Raw genomic sequence first — 25,871 nt, 5'->3', positions numbered from 1 at the left:
TATGTTATAATTATTAGCAAAATAATAAATAAATAAATAAATAAATAAATAAATCTGTAACCAGAAATGAAACAACACATATCAACGTGAAAATCTCAATTTAGAAAAAAAAATTACACCACTTTTAATATTTCAAGGCCTTAAATATGGGTATAAATGCAGTTAATTTAAATAACAGAATCAATTGCTTTATTTTATTATTAATTCAACTTAGTGTAGGCTTACTTTCACCTCGATACTTAAAGATATGATTGACGTTTAAAATGTGAAAAGTGAAATGCTGTAACTGAGACATTCCAACTCCATTTTTATTCACAGCAAATATTATTTGGACAAACTGAGGTTTAAAACTGGATCTACAACATGTCAATTTCATACTGGGGTCTACAGTAACTTTCTCCAAGAAACTAGTAATTTTTCATTTAAATTGCATGAGGATAAGTAATAGTGCGGTTTGTATGAAACAGATATGGTCATGAGATTCGATTGAATTTAGCTGAATAAAACATGCGAGCAGTGAGACAGAAGACAAAGGATACGTTACAAAACAAGAGGAAGACAAGGAATATAAACGGATGCTGACGAGATGAGTTAAGATTGCTTCCTAGGCCAAGGCAGTCAGTCAAGCTCGCGATGCAGAGAGAATGTTCTCTGTGTTTAGTCCAGTGAACCATGAAAGACGCTAAGCTGCTTTCATCTATATCAGCATCAGCAGCAGCTATCGGGAGGAGAGAAAGCACGTCTTAGTATAACCAATAGTCCTCCTGGTTATAGCCAGTCAGTCAGCAAAGTCAAGTAAAGTCGAGTCAGAAGAGGACTGCGGATCAACATCTTGAGAAGGGATGGAGATTTAAACTTGTCTAGAATTCACCGTCTTTGTCTCCGCCTCTCTCTTTACCAACGTCCGCCCTTTCCTTTAGTGAAGGCTTATGTGGAACTAACTTTGCTATCTCTTCCCATTCCCGAGGGATGTTTGCATAGCCTTGTCTTAGTGCGCTTGATTTGTCTCGACATAAAATACTTCAGAGGCGAACTCTCTGAGTTCTTCAGGTACGCGAACACAACAGTAAATCAACAGTCGAGGTATAGCTTTTGTACGTTAGAAACTTGCTTTCTCTCCATTTTTTCTTCCTTCTCCTCCTTATGTCCTTTAATTAGGCTAGTAGCCTGTCGAAGTAGGCACAGTTAAGACACATTTTACGAGCCTTTCTGAGATACTCCATTCTTTCTGACTCTGACTTTAGAACTCTGACAATCCTACTCTCAGTTTTTTACAGATATGTGCATTTCATTTAAATATTTTTCTAGTAACTTATCCTCCAATTGGTTATTTCCGTGGTCTTCCTTTTATATTTTTTCCTAACAAAATTGAATCTAGCTTTCCGAGCTACTTGCCTTCCTTACAGTATTAATTTCAGATGTTTTCAAAATAATTCTGTTAGTCCTATCGGTGTTCGTTTGAGCGGAGTGTTTGAAAAAAGTCTTATTACAACCTGTTTCCTTTGTGGATTCGGAAATCAAGAAAAGCAACTTGAAATGATGTCAGTCACAAATTTCAACAAACATACAGAAACTCGCACTTCAGATGACGGAGAAAAGGTTTATATTACATAAATTTGGAAGAACTTTTAGAAGATGTTACAAGTAGTCCACTGACCCACGTATTATGGGTTCCTATCACCACGGCATGGCGCGTCCTCAGGTTGCGGATCGAAAAGACGGCCTCCAGATATGGAGGGTAGCTGCGAATATATTGAATAAGCAGTCGCGGACAGCCAATAAGGGGTGGTCCTCCAGCTTGGGGGTTGGGCGAAGGGCTAATAACTCGTCACCGTAAAAACAGCTTGTTACGAATCCCTACAATAAGTCTCGGAATGGGATTGATTCTTTGGCACGACCACAGCAAAGGAATAAGCCAGGGAACGGATTTATATGGACTAAAAATATATGAAATATGTAAATATATATGTAGTTATTTTTACCAAAATATGGAATTAAATATGGATTTTTACCGAAATATGGAATTAAATATGGACTTAAAATTATAAAAAAATGACTATGTACGTTAAATATTGGTACATTTTAATCAAATTAAACAAAAAATATAATGGACGTACCTTATCTTCCAATGTAGTTTCAACAAAACACAATTTTTATTGTCTGTTACCATAACAATAGGTTACAAACATTTCTTTCAAGTGCTGAAAAGTGAATCTTCTTCTATTGTCTCTGAGGATAGATTTATACTGACTAAAAGAGCGTTCGACGTCACAAGAAGTAACTGGTACATAATTCAATTTCACAATGTCTGCTGGGGATAAGTCCAAGTTAATCTTCACTGTTGATTCACCACTCATCACAGCAACAACCTTTTGTAGTTCTTCATATCCAGGGTTTTTTGAAAGTACAGTGTCCACCTTAGCTCTTACTGCATCTGCAACTTTACCTCTACCACGATTCAGTTGTTCCACAGTACTATTTATAATTTCAAAACTTTCAGATAGTGAAAGGTGCCTATTTTGGAGACTTTTGAGCGTTTTTATGATGCATGAAAATGTATGCTGAATGTGAGCTAAGTCATTCTTCACACTTAAGTCACAGGTAACTGTTTTCGCAGTATCAATTGAGACTGCATCTTCAGAGTCCAATGCAAGGAGAACATTGTTAATAGAGTCTATATGTTCGGCATAATATTCAACTGCTTCTAGCCATGTACCCCATCTAGTTAAAATTGGCTTTGGTGGCAATGGAATTTCAGGGTACATTTCTTTCAACACGTTAACTCTACTGGGAGCTTTGAGAAATACTTTTTTCACTGATGAAATCAACAAATCTACTTTAGGGAAATTGTCTCTGACCACTTCTGCCACACGATGAAATGCATGCGCCACACAAGTAAAATGAGTCAATTTAGGATATACAACAGATAATGCTTGTCCAGCTTTGACCATATAAGGGGCAGCATCGCTAATAAAGAATAACACATTATCGTACATAATACCCTTTGGCCACAGGATACCCATAGCTTCGTTGAACAGTTTAACTATAGTTTTGTTATTGCACTTTTCTAGAACATCACAATGTAAAAGAATTCGTTCAGAATATTGTTCACTTAACAAACCGATAACTACATTACTAACAAGTCTACCTTCTTTGTCGGGAGTCTCATCAATGGAAACCCAAATTGAACTATCTTTAATTTCATCTCTTATCTTCTGTATTGTCTCATCGTAGATGGATGGAGCATACGTCTTCCTAAGTGTTGACTCATCCGGGATTGTATGTTGAGTATATTTTTCAAGGAATTCCCTGAAGACCTTATTCTTTAGTTTGTAGAGAGGAATATCAGCAGAGATGAGAGAACGGCACAGGTCGATGTTAAACTCAGATCTTACATTCGATGTTGTTGGTTGTGTTAAAAACAATTGTCTCTGCTTGGAATTTAGTTGTTTGTTGGCCTGATGTTTACTAGTTGTAATGTGTTGTTGCACCAGGAACTTTTGTGTAGATGATACTGCACACTGACACAAATTACAAAACAATATTTTATTGTCAGTTGATAAACCATCTTCTTTAAATTCTGAAATGTAACTTGTTAGTTTTGATTTTAAATTGACTGAATGACGTACTTTTGGCATATTTACCGTCTTTATAGTATGATTTACAAAACTGAACCTATGTGTACTCTGACTGGCATTTAACTGTTGAGCTGCACAACTGAAGTCTGTTAAAAATTTTAAATTAAATTAATACAGTTTTGTAACTTACGTTCCCATTGTTGATAGGACTGCTAATTTTCAAATAACTCTGATGTTAAAGGGATTACTGAACATGTGTTTAAATCTCTATTGTTGAAATGTATTTTTAAAAGTTAATGGAATTTTGTTTTGTTTTATTGTTAAACCTAATATAATATGGACTGTTTTATATGAAATATGGAAAATATATGGAAATTAACGAAAATATGTACTAAACTCTAAAATATGGAAAAATATGGAAAATAAAAGTAGGATTTTTCAACCCTACACATTGTGAAACATAAAGATAATGCAAAATATAAATTATATTAGCTTTATAAGTAAATATGTATTTACATATAAATCCTTTCCCTGCTTATGAGATATGGGGTACGTGGAACGTAAGTAGTCTTTATAGAACAGGAGGGGTAACATTAATAGCAAAAGAACTAGCTAGATACAGAATAGACTTCGTGGGAGTACAAGAGATTAGGTTAGATGGGAATGGCATATCAAAAATAGGAGATTACTTGCTGTATTATGGTAAAGGAAACAATAATCACCAATTAGGAACAGGATTCTTTGTTCATAAAATAATAAAATCAGCAGTAAAAAATCGAATTTATCAGTAACAGGTTACCATATTTAGTACTTAAGAGTAGATGGTGCGATATCATGGTTATAAATGCTCACGCCCCTACCGAAGAGGTTAGGAGACCGGAGGGAAAAAGAGCATTGGGGAGGCCGAGACATAAATGGGAGGATAATATTAAAATGGATTTGAGGGAGGTGGGATATGATAACAGAGACTGGATTAATCTTGCACAGGATAGGGATCGATGGCGGGCTTATGTGAGGGCGGCAATGAACCTCCGGGTTCCTTGAAAGCCATTTGTAAGTAAGTAAATAAATCCACTGACATCGAAACGAATAACTGTTGTTGATTATTTATTCACTTAGTTATGTAGCATAACGGTTCAAAATAAATAAGATTGACATGAATGTAAGAATAGGCAAGAATAAAAATCGTAATAAACAAAAACATCCGTAAAAATATATATATAATAAACAAATAAATAATTAAACGTACCAAACTATGTTATTCGCTATGCCGACAGGACTATGTGACTAATCAATAAAACAGAAATGAGTAACATGATTAACTAAAAATTAGAGCCAATACAGAAGAGAGACTTTACTCACAGAGGATCACTGTGGATTTTGCGTGGATCAACAGATCTGGACCCTAAAGGAACACTAGAGAGGAAGTGGACAAGAACTATGACGATAAAGAAAATTATATTTGAAGAGTCCACTGCAAGAATGATGGATGTCATTTGGAATACATTTTGCAGGAGAAGCAATTGAAAGTTTGAAATGCTTAGCGCTCAAAGCTTAACTGTCATTCTCCGATCATTAGTGGACAATGACTATCAGTGTTAATGCCATATAAGTCTCTATGTACATTCTATATGTCTTAAGCTATGCATTGACAGTCTTGGTTCATTTTCGACAAGAAAGTGACATCCATCATTCTTGCAGTGGACTCTTCATTTGTAAAACGTAATTAGTGTTTGTTTAGTTTAGATATAAGCGTCGTTGACAACTCATCCCTAGTGTAAATGCCAGTGGGTGTTCTTTATGCAAAATTGAAAAGTTTCAAAATGCATGATAACTGTAGCATGTACAGGAAAACCGATTTCAGATTTGAAATTAACGACTAAAAATACGTAGAAACAGTTGAAAAATCTCAAGCAACAGGAAATTATAAAAATATATTTGTTGCCCAGTGTAATCCAATAATATAACGTTCATGTAAGTGAGAAATCAATCTCAATCAAATAAAATAATTCTCGGAATATTTATGGTAAGACATTCCTGTGTTAAATTTCAACGTACCTCGTTTACATGTTTCGACCTATTTATGGGTCATCTTCAGAACTGGTCATTGTTGATCTTGGAGCCACTTGTTCACACTTACTTACTTACTTACTTACTTACTTACTTACTTACTGGCTTTTAAGGAACCCGGAGGTTCATTGCCGCCCTCACATAAGCCCGCCATTGGTCCCTAAACTGAGCAAGATTAATCCAGTCTCTACCATCATATCTCACCTCCCTCAAATCCATTTTAATATTATCCTCCCACCTACGTCTCGGCCTCTCCGAAAACAAAAACACACACAAAATTGCAACCTCATTCGAGAAATTAAATTACAATATCGCATATAGAACAAATAACACTCTAAAAAAAACATCTCAACACACAAACAACACAAACAAGCAAATACAACCACACAGGCGTACACAAACTCAAATGTAACACCTGCGACAACTTCTACATACGTAGGACAGACAGGCAGATCGTTTCAAACACGTTACAAAGAACACATCACAGTCATAACAAAATTACAAAACACCTCTACATATGCAGAACACATCGTAAATGCTAACCACACCCACACTAGAACAATATGAAATATACAGACACACAAAAACACACCCCAACGAAATTCTCAACACACAACTCAACTTCAAAACACACACACTCTTTGACTCTACACTATATCACAGGAACATACCCTCACAGGAAACAGAACAAGTAGCGCCAAGACCAACAACGACCAGTTCTGAAGATGACCCATAAATAGGTCGAAATATGTAAACGAGGTACGTTGAAATTTAACACAGGAAAGTCTTCCCATACATATTCAGAAATGGTACAGTGTTAAAAGTTGTGTAATCAAGATGTATAAAAATAATTCTTATTACTTAGCACGTAAAACATGATAAGAAAGTACGTGCCGTGTTCGAGACACAAAAATTGTAAGTCTATTAGCAAGACAATTTTGTTATGCATTACTCATTCCAGAATTAAACAATCATGATATCAAGGTATCTCTTGTAATGAAACCCTTCATGCAATACTTAACTATATAAATTGAGATGCAGCGAAATGTTCATTCCAGTTTTCTTCGCAGCTCCAGTAACGCCGAGAACTTTTCAAACTTCCGCCTGTGGAAGCTCGCGGCACTCAAGTATCCTCCAGCTCACGTCCTGAGGGGCACGTTGAAACGAAAACTCGGCGCTAACAAAACGCGAATTCATCGACACGTGAAGGCAATTCGCCCGGCTTAAGCAAAGCCGTCACTGATGCCTGGATTCAGTTTTCTCGACTGCAATAAACTGTACAAAGATGGAAATAATATTCCTGCGAATCCCTTCATTTCCAAATAGGAAGAATATGTATCCATGCTATAACAGAGCTGCACTCAAGATGGGCGTCATCCACATTGTGTGCGTTCATGAACATGCAAGTATATTCTACGTTCAAAGAGATGTGCAGATATACATGATGCCATTGCTATAATTGAGAAGAGTCGGTGAGAATGGAATTAGTAACATTTCTTTATGACACTCAACTTACAAATTTTTTTAGTTGGTTATTTAACAAGCTGTATCAACTACTATGTTATTTAGCGTCGATGAGATTGGTGATAGAGGATGAGCCCGAGGATTCGCCATAAATTACCTGACATTCACCTTACAATTGGGAAAAACCTCGGAAAAAACCAACCAGATAATCTGCCCAAGCGGGGATCGAACCCGCGCCCGAGCGTAACTTCAGAACGGCAGGCAAGCCACGCCGGTGGCTCTCAACTTACAATAATAGCACAGTCTAATATCTAGACATCGGATTCTAGGGCAAATGCCTATTTTGTTTCTTTAGGAGAAAAGTAAAAATAATTATTAATATTTGTGTTTCATGGAAATTGAAAGGCATTCAAAGAGTTTTATAGTGCCCTAAAATGCCCTAAAACGGTTATTAGAGCCTAATTTGTTAATATTCACCTAAAAATGCCTAACTCACTGTAAAGTTTCGCATTTTTCTTACTTTTTATAATTTATACATGCATTCACTGCGAAATTTAAGGCATTTAAAAAGTGAAAAGTTTGCTTCACACCGGCCATGAAACCATTGATAAAGGAAACAAAATGTTTTGAATCTCACGACACTCCCAATAGATTTCACCGAATTTAACATGTTTGGAGGCATAAATGCCGACAAAGAACCAACCTTAGTTTTGAAGCAGGCAACAATCACAACATGTGCTGCTACCGATTCAGAGATATACTATACTATAAAAATGACTGTTTTCGGTCTGAAACCGATTAGCTGCACTGCCCTTCAGAGTGTCATAAAATCACAATTTTTGGAGAAAGAGTGTTTTTGAAATATTTATGACAAGTCGTAAAACTGCGAATTAGTAGGGTAAACCGTTACAAAATATTTAAAAGAATGGCCCTCCTAGTGTTAACACTACCAGGAAATGCAACAATAAGTGGAACTTTGTATTTTTGTCCAATTGAATCTCAATAACAACGGTTCATTTGAATGCTCGTTAACAGTTGCTCTTTCCCTCACCTTATTTGTGTTGAGAAGTTTTGAGCGGTAGGACGTTTTCCTGTGAAGTTTAACGCTATAATGCCGAAAAATATAAGTGCAAAATCTACATTGATCCGGCAATGGCTAACAGAATATTCAGAATTCACTTATGATGGAAAAATAATATTCTGTAAGATTTGTAGCAAACAGGTATGTAACAATAGTTGAAATATATAAATTCTATTAATTTTAATGCGTAGGCCTATAATATTTATACATTGACTGAGCTATCCTGAGGTATAATTCTTTTTAAGACCACTACACTTTAACCTTTTAAATTCCGATAGTTAAAGTATTTGCAGGTCATTAAAATTTTGATTGTTCGAACCCACTAACTTTGTGATAGAAATACGGCAATACAACAATTAGGATTTTATTTTAATTCAGTTTACTTTACATTTTTAGATTTCGCAAGAAAAGAAGTGCCGCCTAAAGCAGCATGTGCAAGGAGCGGCTCATAAGGCTAAAGCTCAGCAGAAAAATCAACTGCAACAAACTTTACTAACACATCCTACTTCATCCAATCTCAGCAGCAATTTCTCTGATTTAACCAGAGAGTTTGTTGCTGCTAACATCCCTGGAATGCAATTGAAAATCGGGTTTTAAGACAGTTTTTACAAAAATACTGCAAACAAAATATTCCATCTGAGTCGACCCTAAGAAAAAAATACTTAGACAGAATATACAATGAAACTTTAGCTTCCATTCGGGAGGATATAGGTGATTCTTACATATGGGTCTCTGTGGATGAAATCTCAGATCCTATGAATAGGTATATAGCAAATATGGTAGTAGGAAAACTTAGTCCTGATGGACCTTCGATTCCACACCTCGTATGTGTTAAGGAACTTTCGAAAGTGAATAGCCAAGCCATTGCTTATTTTGTAAATAAAGGCCTACAGTCTTTATACTCAGTTAATGTAGACGATTCTAAAGTTCTGTTGTTTTGTACTGATGCTGCCTCATACATGGTTGCTGCAGCTCCACTTCTTAAAACATTTTATCCTAACCTCACGCATGTAACCTGTCTAGCACATGGCCTTCACAGGGTTTCTGAAACAATCCGGAATGAATTTCCTCTTGTCAATTCGTTTATTTCTAACACAAAAAAATGTTTTTGTAAAGCCCCATCCAGGATTTCAATATTCAGAGAGAACTTTCCAGATATCCCACTCCCACCTCAGCCGGTTGTTACACGATGGGGAACCTGGATTCAGTCAGTGGTGTATTATTCTAAGTATTTTAAAGAAGTGGTCACAGTTATTAATAAATTACTGATAGTGCAGCGTGTGTGAAAGCAGTGAAAGATTGTCTGAATGACTCACGAGTGAAAAACGATATTGCCTACATAACATCAAACTTTTCTTTCATACCTGCAAGCATTGAACAATTAGAACGTGAAAAACAATCTCTTTGTAGCCAAATAGCAATAGTAAAGGAAGCTCAAGTGAACATGCATTCTGCTTTGGGCGAAACTGGGAAAAAAAGTTAAAAATAAGTGGGACAACGTATTAAATAAGAATGTAGGATTTTCATTGTTGGAAAAAGCATCAAGAGTGATATCGGGGGAAAGTGTAAATGTTCCAGTAAGTATTGATGTTTCTATTGTACCTAATTTAAAATTTGCGCCTCTCACATCAGTTTCGGTTGAAAGAAGTTTTTCTGCTTTCAAAATGATTCTCAGTGACAAAAGGCAAAGGTTAACTGTGGAGAATTTAGAAAAAATTCTGGTGATGTACTGTGCAGATAATTATAATAAAGTCTGAGCATGGAACTGAATTTCTATAATTTAAAATGAGTAATCTTGATATCAATAATCATTATTTCATTAGTTTCAATATATTAAATTTGTGCAGCTCTGTTTATAAATATAATATAGTATTCTTTTTTAATGTTTAAAAATACTTTTTTGTGCGTATTTTAGTGTATAACTAAAAATTTCAGTGAAAGAAATAAGTATGATACCTTGATGTGCCTAAAATGGCTATTTTCATTAAAATAGAGCCTAATTTTACAAATTTTGAGCTTATTTTAGGCGCCTAAAACTGCAATTTTTAGTGCCTAAAAATCCGATGTCTACTAATATCATACAGTCACGAAGCTTGAGGTGATTTTTTGCATTTCTCGCGATACAGCGCTCAAAGCGGTTAGCAACTGAAAGTGCTAGGAACAGGAGCAGGTACTATTTCGCATTGTCTGTGATGAGGCGATAGTAGCGATCCTAATGGGTAGCAACTGTGCAGGTACTATTTCGCATTGTCTATGATGAGGCGATAGCAGCGATCCTAATGGCTAGCAACTGAAGTTCAACTGTCTTTGGATGCATATTCCCTATGTATTGAGTTTCGTGACTGTATGTAGGCCTACTAGACTGTGATAATATAACAGTCACGCGGATTTTGGCAATTAATTTACAATCAGCTGTTTGGTGTGCAAATATTCACACATTGCCATAAATTGTATTTCTTTCCTCTTTATTTGACGAATTTTCCTCTATCTGTGAACTTATCTTACAGAACTTTACTGAGCAGTGGAATTTATGTGTCGTGAGAATCGATGCCAGAAGTTATTACAAAGATCAGCTTAGTGACTGAAAGGAAACATTTTTTAAACGACTTCAGTAAAACAGTTTTGTTTCATATTAAGTAGTTATGTCAAAGACTAAGTGAAAACTCGGTAAATTTATTGTTGCAAAATAATTTTATATTATTTCATTAGAATATTTGTTGGCTATTAATACCTGCCTAAATATCAGACCACTCAACGGAATGTGTTATTTTAAGTTTAACAAAACAGAAAATATCACAGGTCATTTTAATTACGTATTTAACATTCTCTCAACACATTTTGAACGTTAAGGGTGCTCATAAAATAAATATAACTAAGATAAAAATTGATTAAAATATTTTACGGAGGATATCATTTCATTTTTCATTTAACTCCCAACCCTTCTCCCAATTACAGAGTTTGGTTTATCCCATAGTTGTGAATTTCGTGTATGTTTGTAATCATATTTTTATAATTTAATGAATAGTGAATGAATGTATGACAAAGTTTTCATATTTATTTCATGATGATAACTAACAAAAGCCCATGAACAAGCAAATTTAATTGACATTCCAAATATGGGGTCCAATATGTCGATAAAATGTAATGCTACATATATTGTTTGGAATATTAAAGTAGACGTGTCGCTGAATAACTCATGAGGATCCCGGGTTCTCTATTTCAAGGCCCTAATGTATCGTTTGCATGCATTGTGGGGTGGCCGAGGAACACTTCACTATGAAAGTGGCAGTTACAATCATGTTGTGGACTATTTACATTTGTTGCGTCAGACGCGGTTTACACAGAGGAAAGCGCACAGCAAAGCTGAATCAGCTTGGAATCCATGATTGGAATCTAAATTTCCTTACTAGAGACTGATAATTGTTTGTTCTCAATGAGATGTTTTATGGTCTCCAAGGTGAAGATTGCGTGGTTCATAGGTTTTCAATCACAGACAGGCCTGATAACTGAGATTTAATTACTTTCGAACAAATGTAGTCTACTCTTTTACCAAATATAAACTATTTGTTCCGTTATTATGCCAATATATAAACTGATGGCAATGGACTATCGCAAGAGTGTCTAAACGTCTATAGAACCAGAAGATATTGCACGTCAAGCATGCTCTGCTAAGGTCAATAACTTTCCATATAAAATAGAAAAAACGATCTTAAAGAATATGCGCTGCAGGTTGCTTACTCCAGGGGTTATCTCGTACGAGTTACAATTTGACATCTATGGGCTATCGGAAGATGTGATTAACAACGTATGTTCTGAAGAATGTTCACATAAATGCATCTATTCATGATACTTCGATAAACTGAAGTTTTCGCAACCGTAATGATGCTGCACATTCCCACGTCACACTAAAAGATATTCACTTTAAAAGCTGGACGAAGATTTTTCTGCAGAAGCCAAAATTACATCCAATCAACTCCATGGTAACGTAGCTGATAATTATACTATATAAATCCAGCCCAGTATAACAAATCCTTTTTAAATGCTTTTTTTTCCCAATTATGTTATAGAAAATCCCGTGTGGAGTTACTGATCTCCCATCGGGCGCCTCCCCAGGTGGCGGATCGGGGAACACTCACCAGATATGGTGGGTAACGGGGAAATAAAATACCCGGGGCGGACCAAAATCAGTTGAATCGTCGGACCAGCAACCCGTCATTCGGAAAAACATGAGCAGCTAAAAATCCTAGGCAGAGAGAGTTACAAGATGGTGATTGGGAGGACAGAAGAAGATGGCAACTAGGATCCGGAAGGCGACCCTTCTCGCTGTGAAGCCGGACATATATAACATTATAGAAAGTGCAAGAAAATATTAATACATTTTTGTTGGTCTTTTCGTAGCCATAATTAAAAGCAAATTGTATTTTCTCCACATCTTTCATATTGTTTAAGCACTAACGCTTATATGTACGAGTAAATGAAGGTTTACTCCTGCACTCAATTTTGTGATATTTAATTTTGGAGTTTTGGGAAAGAGTTTTAGCATTCATACTTAATTAATTCCGCTTGCTACATATATTTTCTTCGAATTCCTCCTTACTTGGTTAATAGGCATGTTTCTTCGTACTATCTTTCAGGGAAAAAAATGAAAATTTGACTTTGATTAATCTAGGTATATGTTAATCCACTGTTGTATCAGTAGGAAACAGAACTGGACTTCAGACGCCACGAAAGCGCATGAGGCCATGGAGGTTGAACGCTATGATCTCAAGATCTCTGCACTACAGAATGTCCGACAAGTTTGGAACCAAATGTTAAATCTCTGAACTACTGTTCCTTGCTGTTTACAAGTAATTGTAATTACTTCTGAAGTCCGAGTGATGTCGTTAAGTACAGAGGAATGCATTCAAGTGACCCTGTTTGCTGGTGGCGGCAGTCACAAACTTCAAATTTAATCTGCTGTTGAAACTTTCGTACACTACTTTTAACACTTGAATATAAATAATTGATTAAATGGCGAACTTGTGTTAATTACGTAAGCATGTGCGACTTACAGCTGTTTCGGTGCTACTTAACACCATCCTCAGAGCCTACTAGATCTCGGCGCTATCTCAACTTCGCTGCCTGTTGTGTGGGTGTGTTCGTGTGGTAACGAGTTGTGTCAAATAGTGTGTGTGTTCTGAAATTGATCTGTGTGTTGAGAATTTGATTAGGGTGTGTTTTATTGTGTCTGTATATTTCATATTGTTCTAGTGTGTTGAGTTTTTGGTTTTTGGTTGTATGTGTAGGATTTCCATGTCTGTATATACGTGGTGTGTCTAAAAAGTTCGGTGAATGATGTCGTATATGAACGGCAACTTGGCGCATGTGCTTGCGCTTGCGCATGGTTCTTCAGAGACTTGGGGAGAATCGATACACAGCATACAATGCATGTGGCTGGCAGTGTAAACAGACTGCGACCAGTTGAACGTAGTCAGTGTGAGAGGAAGTGTCACAGCGCAATGGAGCAACGTGTAAACATCAATTTCTGCTACAAATTGGGGAAGACTGCAACGGAGACACATGGAATGTTGGTGCAGGTGTACGGGAGGGAAGCCGTGAGCAGAAAATGTGTTTACGAATGGTTTAAACGCTTCCGTGAAGGGAAGGAAACAATTGAGGATGAGCCACGTTCAGGTCGGCCATCGACAAGCAGAACCCCAGAAATGATCGAGAAAGTGCGACAAATGCTGGCACAAGATCGGCGACTGACTCTAAGATTGATTGCGGAGGAATTGGACATTAGCAAGGACACGGTGCACACCATCGTCCGCGATGATTTGGGTGAGTGGAAGATCTGCTTCCGATTTGTGCCGCACAAGCTCAGAGACGAGCAGAAAGCAAAACGGATGGAAACTTCTGGTGATTTCATTTCCATGTGTGACCAGAATCCATTGCTTCTGAAAACCATCGTCACGGGAGATGAGACCTGGTGCTACCAGATCGATCCGGAATCAAAACGGCAATCGATGTCATGGTGTTCACCGACTTCCCCGCGACAAAAAAAAAATCCGTCTGCAAAAATCCAAGGTGAAAACACTGTTGATCGCCTTCTTCGACAACAACGGCATCATCCAAAAGGAATTTGTTCCTGCACGTCAAACCATTAATGCTGCAATTTACCAGTCCGTTTTGAACCGATTGCTACAGCGGATCCGGCGGGTTCGGCCAGAGTTGCACAGGACTGGAAAATGGATGCTGTCCCATGACAATGCATCTGCACACTGTGCGATCCGTGTGCGCCAATTCCTGGCTCAGAAGATGGTAACTATTCTTGAACACCCTCCGTACTCCCCTGATCTGGTTCCTGCGGACTTCTTGACCTGCAGGAACAAATTCATTGTGGATGATGCCGTTGTTATCGAAGAAGGCGATCAACAGTGTTTTCACCATGGATTTTTGCAGACAGATTTTTTTTTTTGTCGCTGGGAAGTCGGTGAACACCATAATATCGATTGCCGTTTTGATTCCGGATCGATCTGGAAGCACAGGTCTCATCTCCTGTGACGATGGTTTTCAGAAGCAATGGATCCTGGTTACACATGGAAATGAAATCACCAGAAGTTTCCATCCGTTTTGCTTTCTGCTCGTCTCTGAGCTTGTGCGGCACAAATCGGAAGCAGATCTTCCACTCACCCAAATCATCGCGGACGATGGTGTGCACCGTGTCCTTGCTAATGTCTAATTCCTCCGCAATCAATCTTAGAGTCAGTCGCCGATCTTGTGCCAGCATTTGTCGCACTTTCTCGATCATTTCTGGGGTTCTGCTCGTCGATGGCCGACCTGAACGTGGCTCATCCTCAATCGTTTCCTTCCCTTCACGGAAGCGTTTAAACCATTCGTAAACACATTTTCTGCTCACGGCTTCCCTCCCGTACACCTGCACCAACATTCCATGTGTCTCCGTTGCAGTCTTCCCCAATTTGTAGCAGAAATTGATGTTTACACGTTGCTCCATTGCGCTGTGACACTTCCTCTCACACTGACTACGTTCAACTAGTCGCAGTCTGTTTACACTGCCAGTCACATGCATTGCATGCTGTGTATCGATTCTCCCCATGTCTCTGAAGAACCATGCGCATGCGCAAGCACATGCGCCAAGTTGCCGTTCAGATATGACACCATTCACCGAACTTTTTAGACACACCACGTATGTTATTGTATGTGTGGTTAGCATTAGTTTTGTGTTCGGCATATGTAGATGTATTGTGCCCTCATGTTATTGCTTTAATGTGTTCTTTGTATCACACGAACGCACCCACACAACAGGCAGCGAAGTTGAAGATAGCGCCGAGATCTAGTATGCTGTGAGGATGGTGTTAGCCTAAGTAGTACCAAAACAGCTGTAAGTCGCACATGCTTACGTAATTAACACGAATATGGTCGCCATTTAATCAATTAATCTGCTGCATTCAGAACGAGCGCTGATTACTAGAGAGCGGAATTTTATGCCCTAAAAGTGGCATTTAGGCGCCTAAAATAGGCTTTTAACGCGTTTATTTAGGCTGTATAAAATAAAAATAGTTTTTTTTGTTAAAGAATATTATTAATATAAGATTCAACATTTATTTAATGCAAAATTCTAGGATTAAAAGAAACATCCACACATTTCATATTTTACGAGGACACACATGCATACACAAAATGAAGACATTCTGTCTTTAAGTTAGTGTTTTTCATTCATCAATCACATTTTCATAGTTTGCTTCACAGTATATGATCAACACCTATTGTAGGTATTGTGTCGCTCACTGCTGTACTTACAAATGGTGAGACAAAAGGAAGAGGTTGTTATCTGTTTTGAAATGTAAGAGAATGTTTATTCGGTTACTACCCCGAGAGTTTCTGTTAAATTGCTGACAGACAGAGGAAGATATAATAATAATAATAATAATAATAATAATCACCATCATAATCATAATAGTAATAATAATAATTTATCCCACAAGAGGTTTTTTTTTACATGCCAGTAAATCTACTAAAATGAGCCTGTCGCATTTAAGCACGCTTAAATGCTATTGACCTGGGCCGGGATCGAACTCGCAACCTCGAGCACAGAAAGCCATCGCTATACCGACTACGCTACCCAGGCCTACTGAAAGTTGGAATTTTAGGATTGAAAGATTGTAAGAATGAGAAGAATTTGTTATCCGTCTTGGAATATAAACGGTACAGGATGTTAAGTAAAACAATAAAGAGTTACGAAAAATGATGCAAAAGTTAAAAACATAAACTTAAAAGTAGACACTAACGTCGAAATAGCCATTTTGGACACTATAAAACCCTTTTATTCATACCTATATTTGCATGAAAAAATGTAAATATTAAATCTCAAGTCTGTATGTATCAAGGAAAAAAAATAGGTTTTTGCTAAATTCCGGTCTCTACTGATTACACACAGTTGTACGGGAAAAGTCATTAGAAATTCCAAAATATATGCCAGCAAAGAAAAGCAGTGGATCACTCAGGAATCAACAGACGAGCAGACAATGGGTTTTCCCACAAAGTTCATGCTATTAAAATTACCTTCCTCACGAATAGATCATTCTTTCGACTCCTTAAAATAGCTCAAGTCATCTCTTCAATTATTTTTCAGATCCTATTTATATTTAATATTTTATATATTTTATAGAATTAAAAATAATATAGCATAAACATAAATTAACTTTCGATATAATCACCATGTATATGGAATTTTAATGTACAGCGTAAGTTCAGTGCCTCAGTTCAATGTATATAGCATTTCAGCTTACGTATAAATCTACTGTTTCCTATAATAGTTTCAATTACGATTGTATACAGTATGTATACAATTTACTAAATGAGTAAGCTCATAGATTTAGTTGAGTTCCTTTGTATGTGTATACGCATAAAGTGGCATCAAAAACTTTTTCCTTGCATTTTTAACGATGTCCCGATTGTACCTATGCTGTGCAACTTATTACCATGGCAACTAAAACTTATGATTAAGCAAACCCTGCATGGTATAGTCCAAAAATAAGGTAGGCTACAATAAAAATATAAGGAAAAAGTTCTTGATGTCACTGTACAATTCTACAATGCTTTTAAATGCAACTCTTATATACATTCAAGTTATTGGGATTCCATACTATTGGATATACTGTACAGGAGTAGTGGTAGTGGTAGTGGTAGTGGTAGTGGTAGTGATAGTGGTAGTGGTAGTGGTAGTGGTAGTGGCGGTGGCGGTAGCGGTGGTAGTAGTGGTAGAAGTGGTAGTGGTAGTGGTAGTAGTAGTAGTAGTAGTAGTAGTAGTAGCAGTAGTAGCAGTAGGAGCAGTAGTAGCAGCAGTAGTAGTAATAACAATGAAAATAATATTTACTTATTTACTTTCTTATTATGGCTTTAAGGAACCCGGAAGTTCATTGCCGCCCTCACATAAGCCAGCCATCGGTCCCTAACCTGAGCAAGATTAATCCAGTCCCAACCATCAAATCCCACCTCCCTCAAATCCATTTTAATATTGTCCTCCCATATACGTTTCGGCCTCTCCAAAGGTATTATTCCCTCTGGCCTCCCGACTAACACTCTATATCTCTCAAAGTGTGAGTCCAAGTTTCACAACCATACAGAATAACCGGTAAATAATAATAATAATAATAATAATAATAATAATAATAATAATAATAACGTGTCATTCTATGGACATATGAATATTCTCGACTTGCCGATTTTTCACTTTCCTTAAAACATAGATTATTTCCTTTAATGACTTTCATAAGTTATAGTAAATAAGTATTGGAAACAAAATCGTTTATTTTGTGAAAAGAATTTATGTTAAATTTTTTAAATTCTTTTAAAATTAATCCACAATATTCGCCTCAAATAATCTCCATCTAGAGCTAGCTACATTAGAACTACATAAAATGTATACTTTCGTGCGAATGTGTAATGTAACGAATATTTGTGTAAGTCTGTATGAAAGGAGAGCAGAGAATGCCGTTACCTGAAACAACGTAGGGAGTTTCATAATACGAAACGCTTCTAAGAGAACTTCAAACAAAACAAAGGATAGTAATCTATTGTTGTTAGTCTTTGTCCATGGGGAAGTTTATATTGTTTGTTTTCTCTCTTGTTCAATGTCTGGTCCTCATAGCAAAGAAATGAATGTGTAAGATCTGTTAGAAATGGTAACATCAGCCAAGATATCCGAACGAGAAATTATTGTAACTCAAATACGAGATGTTATAGAAGCGAATAGTTTTATCTTACGGAATTAACCTGAATGAAGTGATCGCTTTAACCTCGAGAAGATAATAAGTTGAATCATTTAATCACAAATATGAAGCGAAATAGATTCCCCTTATACATGTCGGTACTCAAATGAATACGTAATAGAAGCACAGACACTCTTTAATAAGTAACGTTATTTGTCAACAAAATATATTGTATAAAGCAGTAATAGGTTATAGAACTTGCAACTTAAGTATAGGTACTACTTGATACTTGCCACATAATAATTGTAAGCATTACTGTTTTTTTTCTCTACTTCTAAACTCAATTAAAATTTCAGAACTCCAATACCGATTTCTCATCTATGAGATTCACATATTCAATTTTGAATATGAAACTTCAGTTCTCTCTTAATACTAAGATCCAACTCGTCAGAATTTTTTCTTGCTCTAAATGTACACTTTCAAACACTTAACAATATAATAGATATTCTAACAAACGATCAGAGACCAGATGAGAAATTTAATATCAACAGAGGAACAATATTAACCAAGGAGGAACAAGAAAAAAATGAAAATTAGCAGTATATTTATAACACTGGTTTACAGTGATTTTGCTACTGAACAAAAACAAGTGCACCAACCCTAATTTTATTGTGCTGATTACAGATCAGAAGGCCGTTTTTTTCTATCACGTCATTATTTTAAAATAATAACATTTTTAATGTTTATATTTTTTATTCATTTAGGTAATTTTATTAATTCTATTGTGATTCTACTACTGAACAAAAAAAGTGTACCAACCTTAATTTGAGTGTGTTGATTACAGAACTGAAATATGTTTTTTTTCTATTACGTCACAATTTTAAAGTAATAACATTTTTAATTTTTAATTATGATATATGACACTATATTTAAGTCAAAATTGAGTGCTCTTGAACTGGAAGCTTGGGATACATTTGTACTAGTGTCAACTAGGATTTTTTAGAAAATTATCGAGCTGATAATTATACAGATCTAGCATATAACATGCTTAGAGCATTTCAGAATCTAGGTTGTCATAGGTCTTCAAAAATGCACTTTCTTTATTCACACCTTGAATTTTTTCCATCAAATCTCGGCGAACATGGTGTGAGGTTCCATCAGGACATATCAACGACGGAATTCAGGTATCTGGGTCAATACGGTCCAAGCATGATAGGTGATTTCTGCAGCGATCAACCACATGCCAACATAAGCGGAAAAGCAAAGATCTCAAGCACTTTTAACATAGTTTTTAGTGCTTACTACATATTGTAGTATATCTCATCATCATCATTATCATCATCATCATCATCATCATCATCATCATCATCATCATCATCATCAGCGCTACAGCCCAAGACGGGCCCTGGTCTTCTTGATTCTCTGCCTCCAATCTTCTCTATCCCGGGCTCTCACTTCCCAATTCCTACACTTAATAGCTGCTTGCAATCTTCCTTGATTGAGTCTCTCCAACTTTTCCTAGGTTTTCCAATAGGTCTTTTGCCATATATCTGATCCTGCATAGCCATCTTCGGTATGCTTGAATTGTCCATTCTCTGAACATGTCCAGCCCATTCTGATTTGTTTAGTTTCACTATTACTGAAGTATCTATTCTTATCAATTTATTTAAAATAATATAATATAGCAATTTACAAAGAATATATAAACCAAGCTCAATTTATATCGCTGACTTTACTCTCATTATTTCCTGACCTTGTTCAATACTCTGTAGTCATCTAATGTTAGGACATCCAAAAATACAGGAGCAATAAGTGGCGAAAATAATATTAATAACAAAGGAACAACGTGAAACGAGAAGAAACAATAATACGGAAGGAGCGTGAAAACTAATAAAGCAAGAGTATCAACATACAAGGAAATGGAGGATCATAAGTAGAAGAGAAATGAGACAAATCTCATTAGTAAAATTGTAAACATGCGAAATTATTCTTCCGAGTATAGGTATAGTACAGGCTATTGATTCAGATATTTGTCAGCAAATATGTGGTGAGTGAAGTAATTTTTGTAATTAGGCCTACGTGTAAAATTTGGTAAAAAATTGTTTGGTATTTTACATGTATACAATGTAATACATGTATAAACGGTACCGTAATGTAATTGTATTTTCTTTAACTATATTTTAATGACTTTTTTATTGTACAGATAATTATTTGGACGGAGTTACGCAATAAGAGACCAAGCGCCAAACCCAATTTCGAGATATTGGGATATTGGCCATTGAAATATGTTTTTTTATGCAAGGAGAATTATAACATTCATACAATTACAAATAATAATACCAAAAAAGGCTAACCGATTTTTAATAAGAGACCAGCAAATTAATTTTATGTGCATTAAATGAATTTTTTCTTATAAATAACAGCAAAATTCAGATATCGCATTCTTTATTTTTCCGATTTAAATTAGCCTGCCATCAACAGATTTGTGCAAATATTTCATTTTTTTGTTAAATTGTCGGTTGGTCGATTATTGCGTAACTCCGTCCATTTAATATATGTCTACACAAATTAACGAGTAACATCAGGTCTGCAGCTTAATTTTGACTTTTGAATATAAAAAAGTGCTAAGAAATAAATCTACAAATGTTTTTATGTCTGCTTTTGTCCTGCTTTTAGAACCAGTTTGTCCTATTTTGCACCCTAAATATGAACAGAGTTCGGAAATGTCTGACATATTCCAATATGTGGACTGTAGTGTAATGGGAAAACCATTTATGACGACATTTATTGCATCGTTAATTTCTCGACAGTTTAAGGCACACATTAGCATAACAATCAAATCATTTATCATTAAGGGAAATGCATGTCATTACAGAAAGAGTTCCTTACCTTGTCGGATGGCGCAGTGGACCTGAAGAAGGACGCAGCCAATGAGAAGTAGCCACGTGGCCCTCGTCATCGCGTCACATCACGGCCTCGTCTTGTTTGTCACACGTTTCGTCCGGTTCCCGATTCCGGATCGTATCATTTTCGGCATCTGGACGGACGCACCAACGCCTCTGCAACACAACAAAAATAAAAATATTACATTCGATTCTTATGGAGTGGTATAATTATTTTTATATTTAGTAAATCGAGATATCATATTAACAAATGCTGCAACTAGGACGCAGGGTTAACCGTAGGAGAAGAGCTTGCTTGCTTTTTTTTTTCCCCTCGTGACATGGAAGAAGGTTCCGATGCCAACACTTTAACCACTAGTGGGCTTAGTGCATCTTACCGCTCTTATATTGGAAGAAACCATGCGCGTTTTTGCAGATATCGTGTCTAAGTTGCGTGGTATTCACCGCGGGCTAAAGCAAGGAGATGCACAAATGATTAGGGAAAACATGGATATATTACTTGAAGCAAGTAAAGAGATAGGTTTGGAAGTAAATCCCGAAAAGACGAAGTATATGATTATGTCTCGTGACCAGAATAATGTACGAAATGGAAATACTATAAAAATTGGAGATTTATCCTTCGAAGAGGTGGAAAAATTCAAATATCTTGGAGCAACAATTAACAAACATAAATGACATTCGGGAGGAAATTAAACACAGAATATATATGGAAAATGCCTGTTATTATTCGGTTGAGAAGCTTTTGTCATCTAGTCTGCTGTCAAAAAATCTGGAAGTTAGAATTTATAAAACAGTTACATCACCGGTTGTTGTGTATGGTTGTGAAATTTGGACTCTCATTTAGGGAGAGGAACAGAGATTAAGTGTGTTTGAGAATAAGGTGCGTAGGAAAATATTTAGGACTAACAGGGATGAAGTTACAGGAGAATGGAGAAAGTTGCAGAACGCAGAACTGCACGCATTGTATTCTTCACCTGACATAATTAGGAACATTAAATCCAGATGTTTGAGATGGGCGTGGCATGTAGCACGTATGGGCGAATCCAGAAATGCATATATAATGTTAGTTGGGAAGCCAGAGGGAAAAAGACCTTTGGGGAGGCCGAGACGTAAATGGGAGGATAATATTAAAATGGATCTGAGGGAGGTGGGATTTGATGATAGACACTGGGTTAATCTTGCACAGGATAGGGACCGCTGGCGGGCATATGTGAGGGCGGCAATGAACCTGCGGGTTACTTAAAAGCCGTTGTAAGTAAGTAAGTAAGTAAGTAAGTAAGCTGTGTGGTGATATCTGCCTATTCAGTCTGCACGTCTTAAGATTCCGATGAAGTCCAACTACACTGCCCTTACACCCTCAAGAGCTCCTCACACTGATGCAATCTATAGGATAGTCTCAATAATGCATAACGACGCACCGTTTTGGGTAATACTATTGAAATTAGCCACCAGTGCAGCTTAGGCGGTAGTGCCTTTGTCTACTGATCTAGGCTTTGCTCGAGTATACGTTCAAATCAGGTGATGGTGGTGGTCATAGTGGTTGTAGTGTTGGAGGTAGTGATAATTATGATGGTGGTAGTGATGGTGGAAATCGTAGTAACAGTGGTAATACGTTAAAGATAATGATGCATGTGATAGTTTCGCAAATGTAAAAAGTAAAAGAAACGTAAATATTATGTACAAATTCATCACGTTAATTCTCTCTTTGTATCCGACAACCTGAATGTACTAAAAGCAAGTCTCTAAATTTCGCATACATTACAACTTTACTGTTGCGCAAGACGACTTAGATACGAGAATTAACTGCCTGAGCATCACATTCGCAATTTATGGCCTGCTGAGTTCGCCGCGTATGTCGTGAGAGTAACTTAACTTACCCAATGCACGTCATATTCTTACCAAGATTTATGGCTGCTGCTTTCCTGTCATTCATCTGCAGTCCTATTAAGGTTCAGACGTCGCAATGAGTGGTTCATGCAGCCTTCTTTATCATCTTAGTTTCATCATGATAAAGCAGTTCGAGACAATAAACTTATCACGCAAAACTCTGTACACCAAGGTATTATAACAATAATTGAGCGAAATTCCTCCTATTTAGCAGATAATATCCAATCCAACTTTGCACTACATACATAATTTACAAGAGAAACTCAGTAAACCTGTATAAGCAGAAATTTATAGCCCCATGGAAATCCGTTCTTTTTGTTTTTAGTCTTTACTTCAAAATGGATTTTCCAAGCTAAACCCAGGCTTAAATGATTCATTGATTGGTCTGAAGCTTCTTCGCTCATTTAGGCCTATATCCCGTGTAAATATCACATATATCTGAGTAATTCAAATTTATGAAAATAATCCAAGAATAAAATAAAATAAAATTTATATTATTAAAACTATCTATCTAATGTTTATTTACTAATGGCAAGGGCACTAAAAATGATCATTTTTAAGGGGTTAGGTACAGCTTAAAGGAGTAAAATTTGGAAATATTCAACATTTTTTTCCTCCATTACTCTATCTTGTACGATAATGAAATTAGTATGTTTAAAGCACTGTCCTCCTGCTATATGATAAACATATTTTTACGATTTAAAAAATTATATATATATATATATATATATATATATATATATAAAACATTCTGCGATGAATTTTTTTGTGTGTATTTATGCATGTCATATCTACAACATGATGCAAAATCACTTCTCTACCTTTGATAGATTGTCTGATAAAAAATAAATTCATTTTAAGAAATGGTCAAATATCTAACACAAAATAAAAAAATTGCTTATTAAGGACTGTCGTTGAAAGAGCATGATATTGTAAACATGAGTTTCAGTAATAAAATAAAAGAGAGAGATTAATGAAAAAGTAAAATTCAAGACGTATATACGAGCATAAGTCCCAAATAACATACGACAAATGATAACCAATATCCTAACAACGCAATGTTGGGATGACGAACAAAAAGGCTATGAACTTATGCATCAACTTAATACATAGAACTAATCCTAGAAACAATCGTTATTAAATATTTTGAAACCTTTAATTTTAAGTCTCAAATAATGTTTTAACTCAAGGTTTTGAAAAAAGCCTAAATTTCTCAATGTCTCTAACACTAAATCTACACTTAAATACATAACCTTACTTTCGAAGCACCTTACAGCTGTACCAATATCAACAACTGTGCAAGATACATCCCAAGTTATGCTCCTGCTTGGTATAATACAAGAAATAGTGAAGCTGCTGTAATGAAATCATATCCTTCATCTAACCTGAGCATGAACTACTACCCGGTTTCCATTATCTTTGCTTTCACATGAAATAAAGGTTAAGTTCAGAGCTCATTTAGCAAGTATGGAAGAAGGGATGGGTCCCTTTAAAATTAGGTCACGAGCAGGAAGAACTGGAATAAAATGTCTGCATGTGCATCCTAGTGCCTCGGCTGGGGTGTTATCTCGTGGGGTGGCATTTGTGTGCAGGGGGTTCCGCACAGATTGGATGCTTTGCTTAATGTTCGAGACGATCCAGCAACGTTACAAAATGAAACTTCTCTCTCACTCCACGGAAAGCACCAAAGTTGAAAAGAGATCACAGAATATCGTTTTTGAAGCTGTTAGGTATATAACTGCAGATATTTTGAGCAGAACGTTCGCTACAAGCTGGTAATAGAGTTGCTGAGGTTAAAAGGTTTTGCTGGTGCCAGCTTAGAAGCTCTCTTGTGGAAGGGGTTAATTTCGACATGAGAATGAAATCGATATTTTAAATAACCTAATTCACCATGTAGTTCCGAGTGGCTGTAAACTTTTCGCTTACAACGTATGCCAATCTTACTTCAATTTGCATCGAGCCTACATGAAGAGCAGTTACCGAGCTTCATAACGTATTGGGTGGGAATTCCTGAAGAAAATACTACGTTCATGTTCGTAGAAAATATCAGATTTCTTAACAAGACCATATTTTTTCAACATTACAGTTATATTTTCGTTAATGAATTTAGTTTCTCCTCAGTTTTAGTTTCCTATCGAGCAACAATTATAGACAAAACATTCAAAGATAGCACGGTTTCCTGGTCATAGTAGTTTCTATTGTAGACTACTAGTGTATAAGTAAAGTATTACATCAATACTAACAAATCTTAAACCATTTAATTTACTCGCTGATTCCATTTAATTCAACTTATAGCTCAGTTTATCCAAAGTTCTACCCGTTTTCATTCATTTTACAGTTAATTTTAACAGAATTTTCAATTATTTAATATAAAATTTTAGTCCTTTACAACCCTTTATAAACACGCTAGTCGTTGAACTGAAGAGAGAAATAGCCCACTGACCACTTCTCTTCCCCCACTCTTTTCTCTTCTACTATCACAAAGACATTGCTGATTTCTTAGATAATCCTATAATATGATAATAGGGGAAAATAAATATACTGTAAGTTCACAGGGCTAACGGCTTCGAAGCTGGGTACCTGGTTCTAATGAAGTGCATAGGTAGCAATATAACATGGGGGCATGAGATAGTTACTCTGTCTGCCATAATAAAATTCACTTCAATTAAATTCCCCA

General features: G+C 36.2%; 1 protein-coding gene across 1 annotated transcript in view; it reads right to left on the bottom strand.

Annotated features, from left to right (window-relative positions):
• LOC138692595 (zwei Ig domain protein zig-8-like) overlaps window positions 1–25,871 on the bottom strand; it is a 1,559,187-nt gene that overhangs the window by 1,299,406 nt on the left and 233,910 nt on the right. The window contains exon 2 of the mRNA XM_069815597.1: window positions 21,294–21,463. Coding sequence (XP_069671698.1) covers window positions 21,294–21,363 — 70 coding nt within the window. The 5' untranslated portion in view covers window positions 21,364–21,463. The remainder of the gene's footprint in view (window positions 1–21,293; window positions 21,464–25,871) is intronic.

This window comes from Periplaneta americana, chromosome 17 (assembly GCF_040183065.1).
Source record: "Periplaneta americana isolate PAMFEO1 chromosome 17, P.americana_PAMFEO1_priV1, whole genome shotgun sequence".
In the NCBI taxonomy this organism is placed as follows: domain Eukaryota; kingdom Metazoa; phylum Arthropoda; class Insecta; order Blattodea; family Blattidae; genus Periplaneta; species Periplaneta americana.
This window is presented reverse-complemented; position numbering and strand designations above follow the sequence as displayed.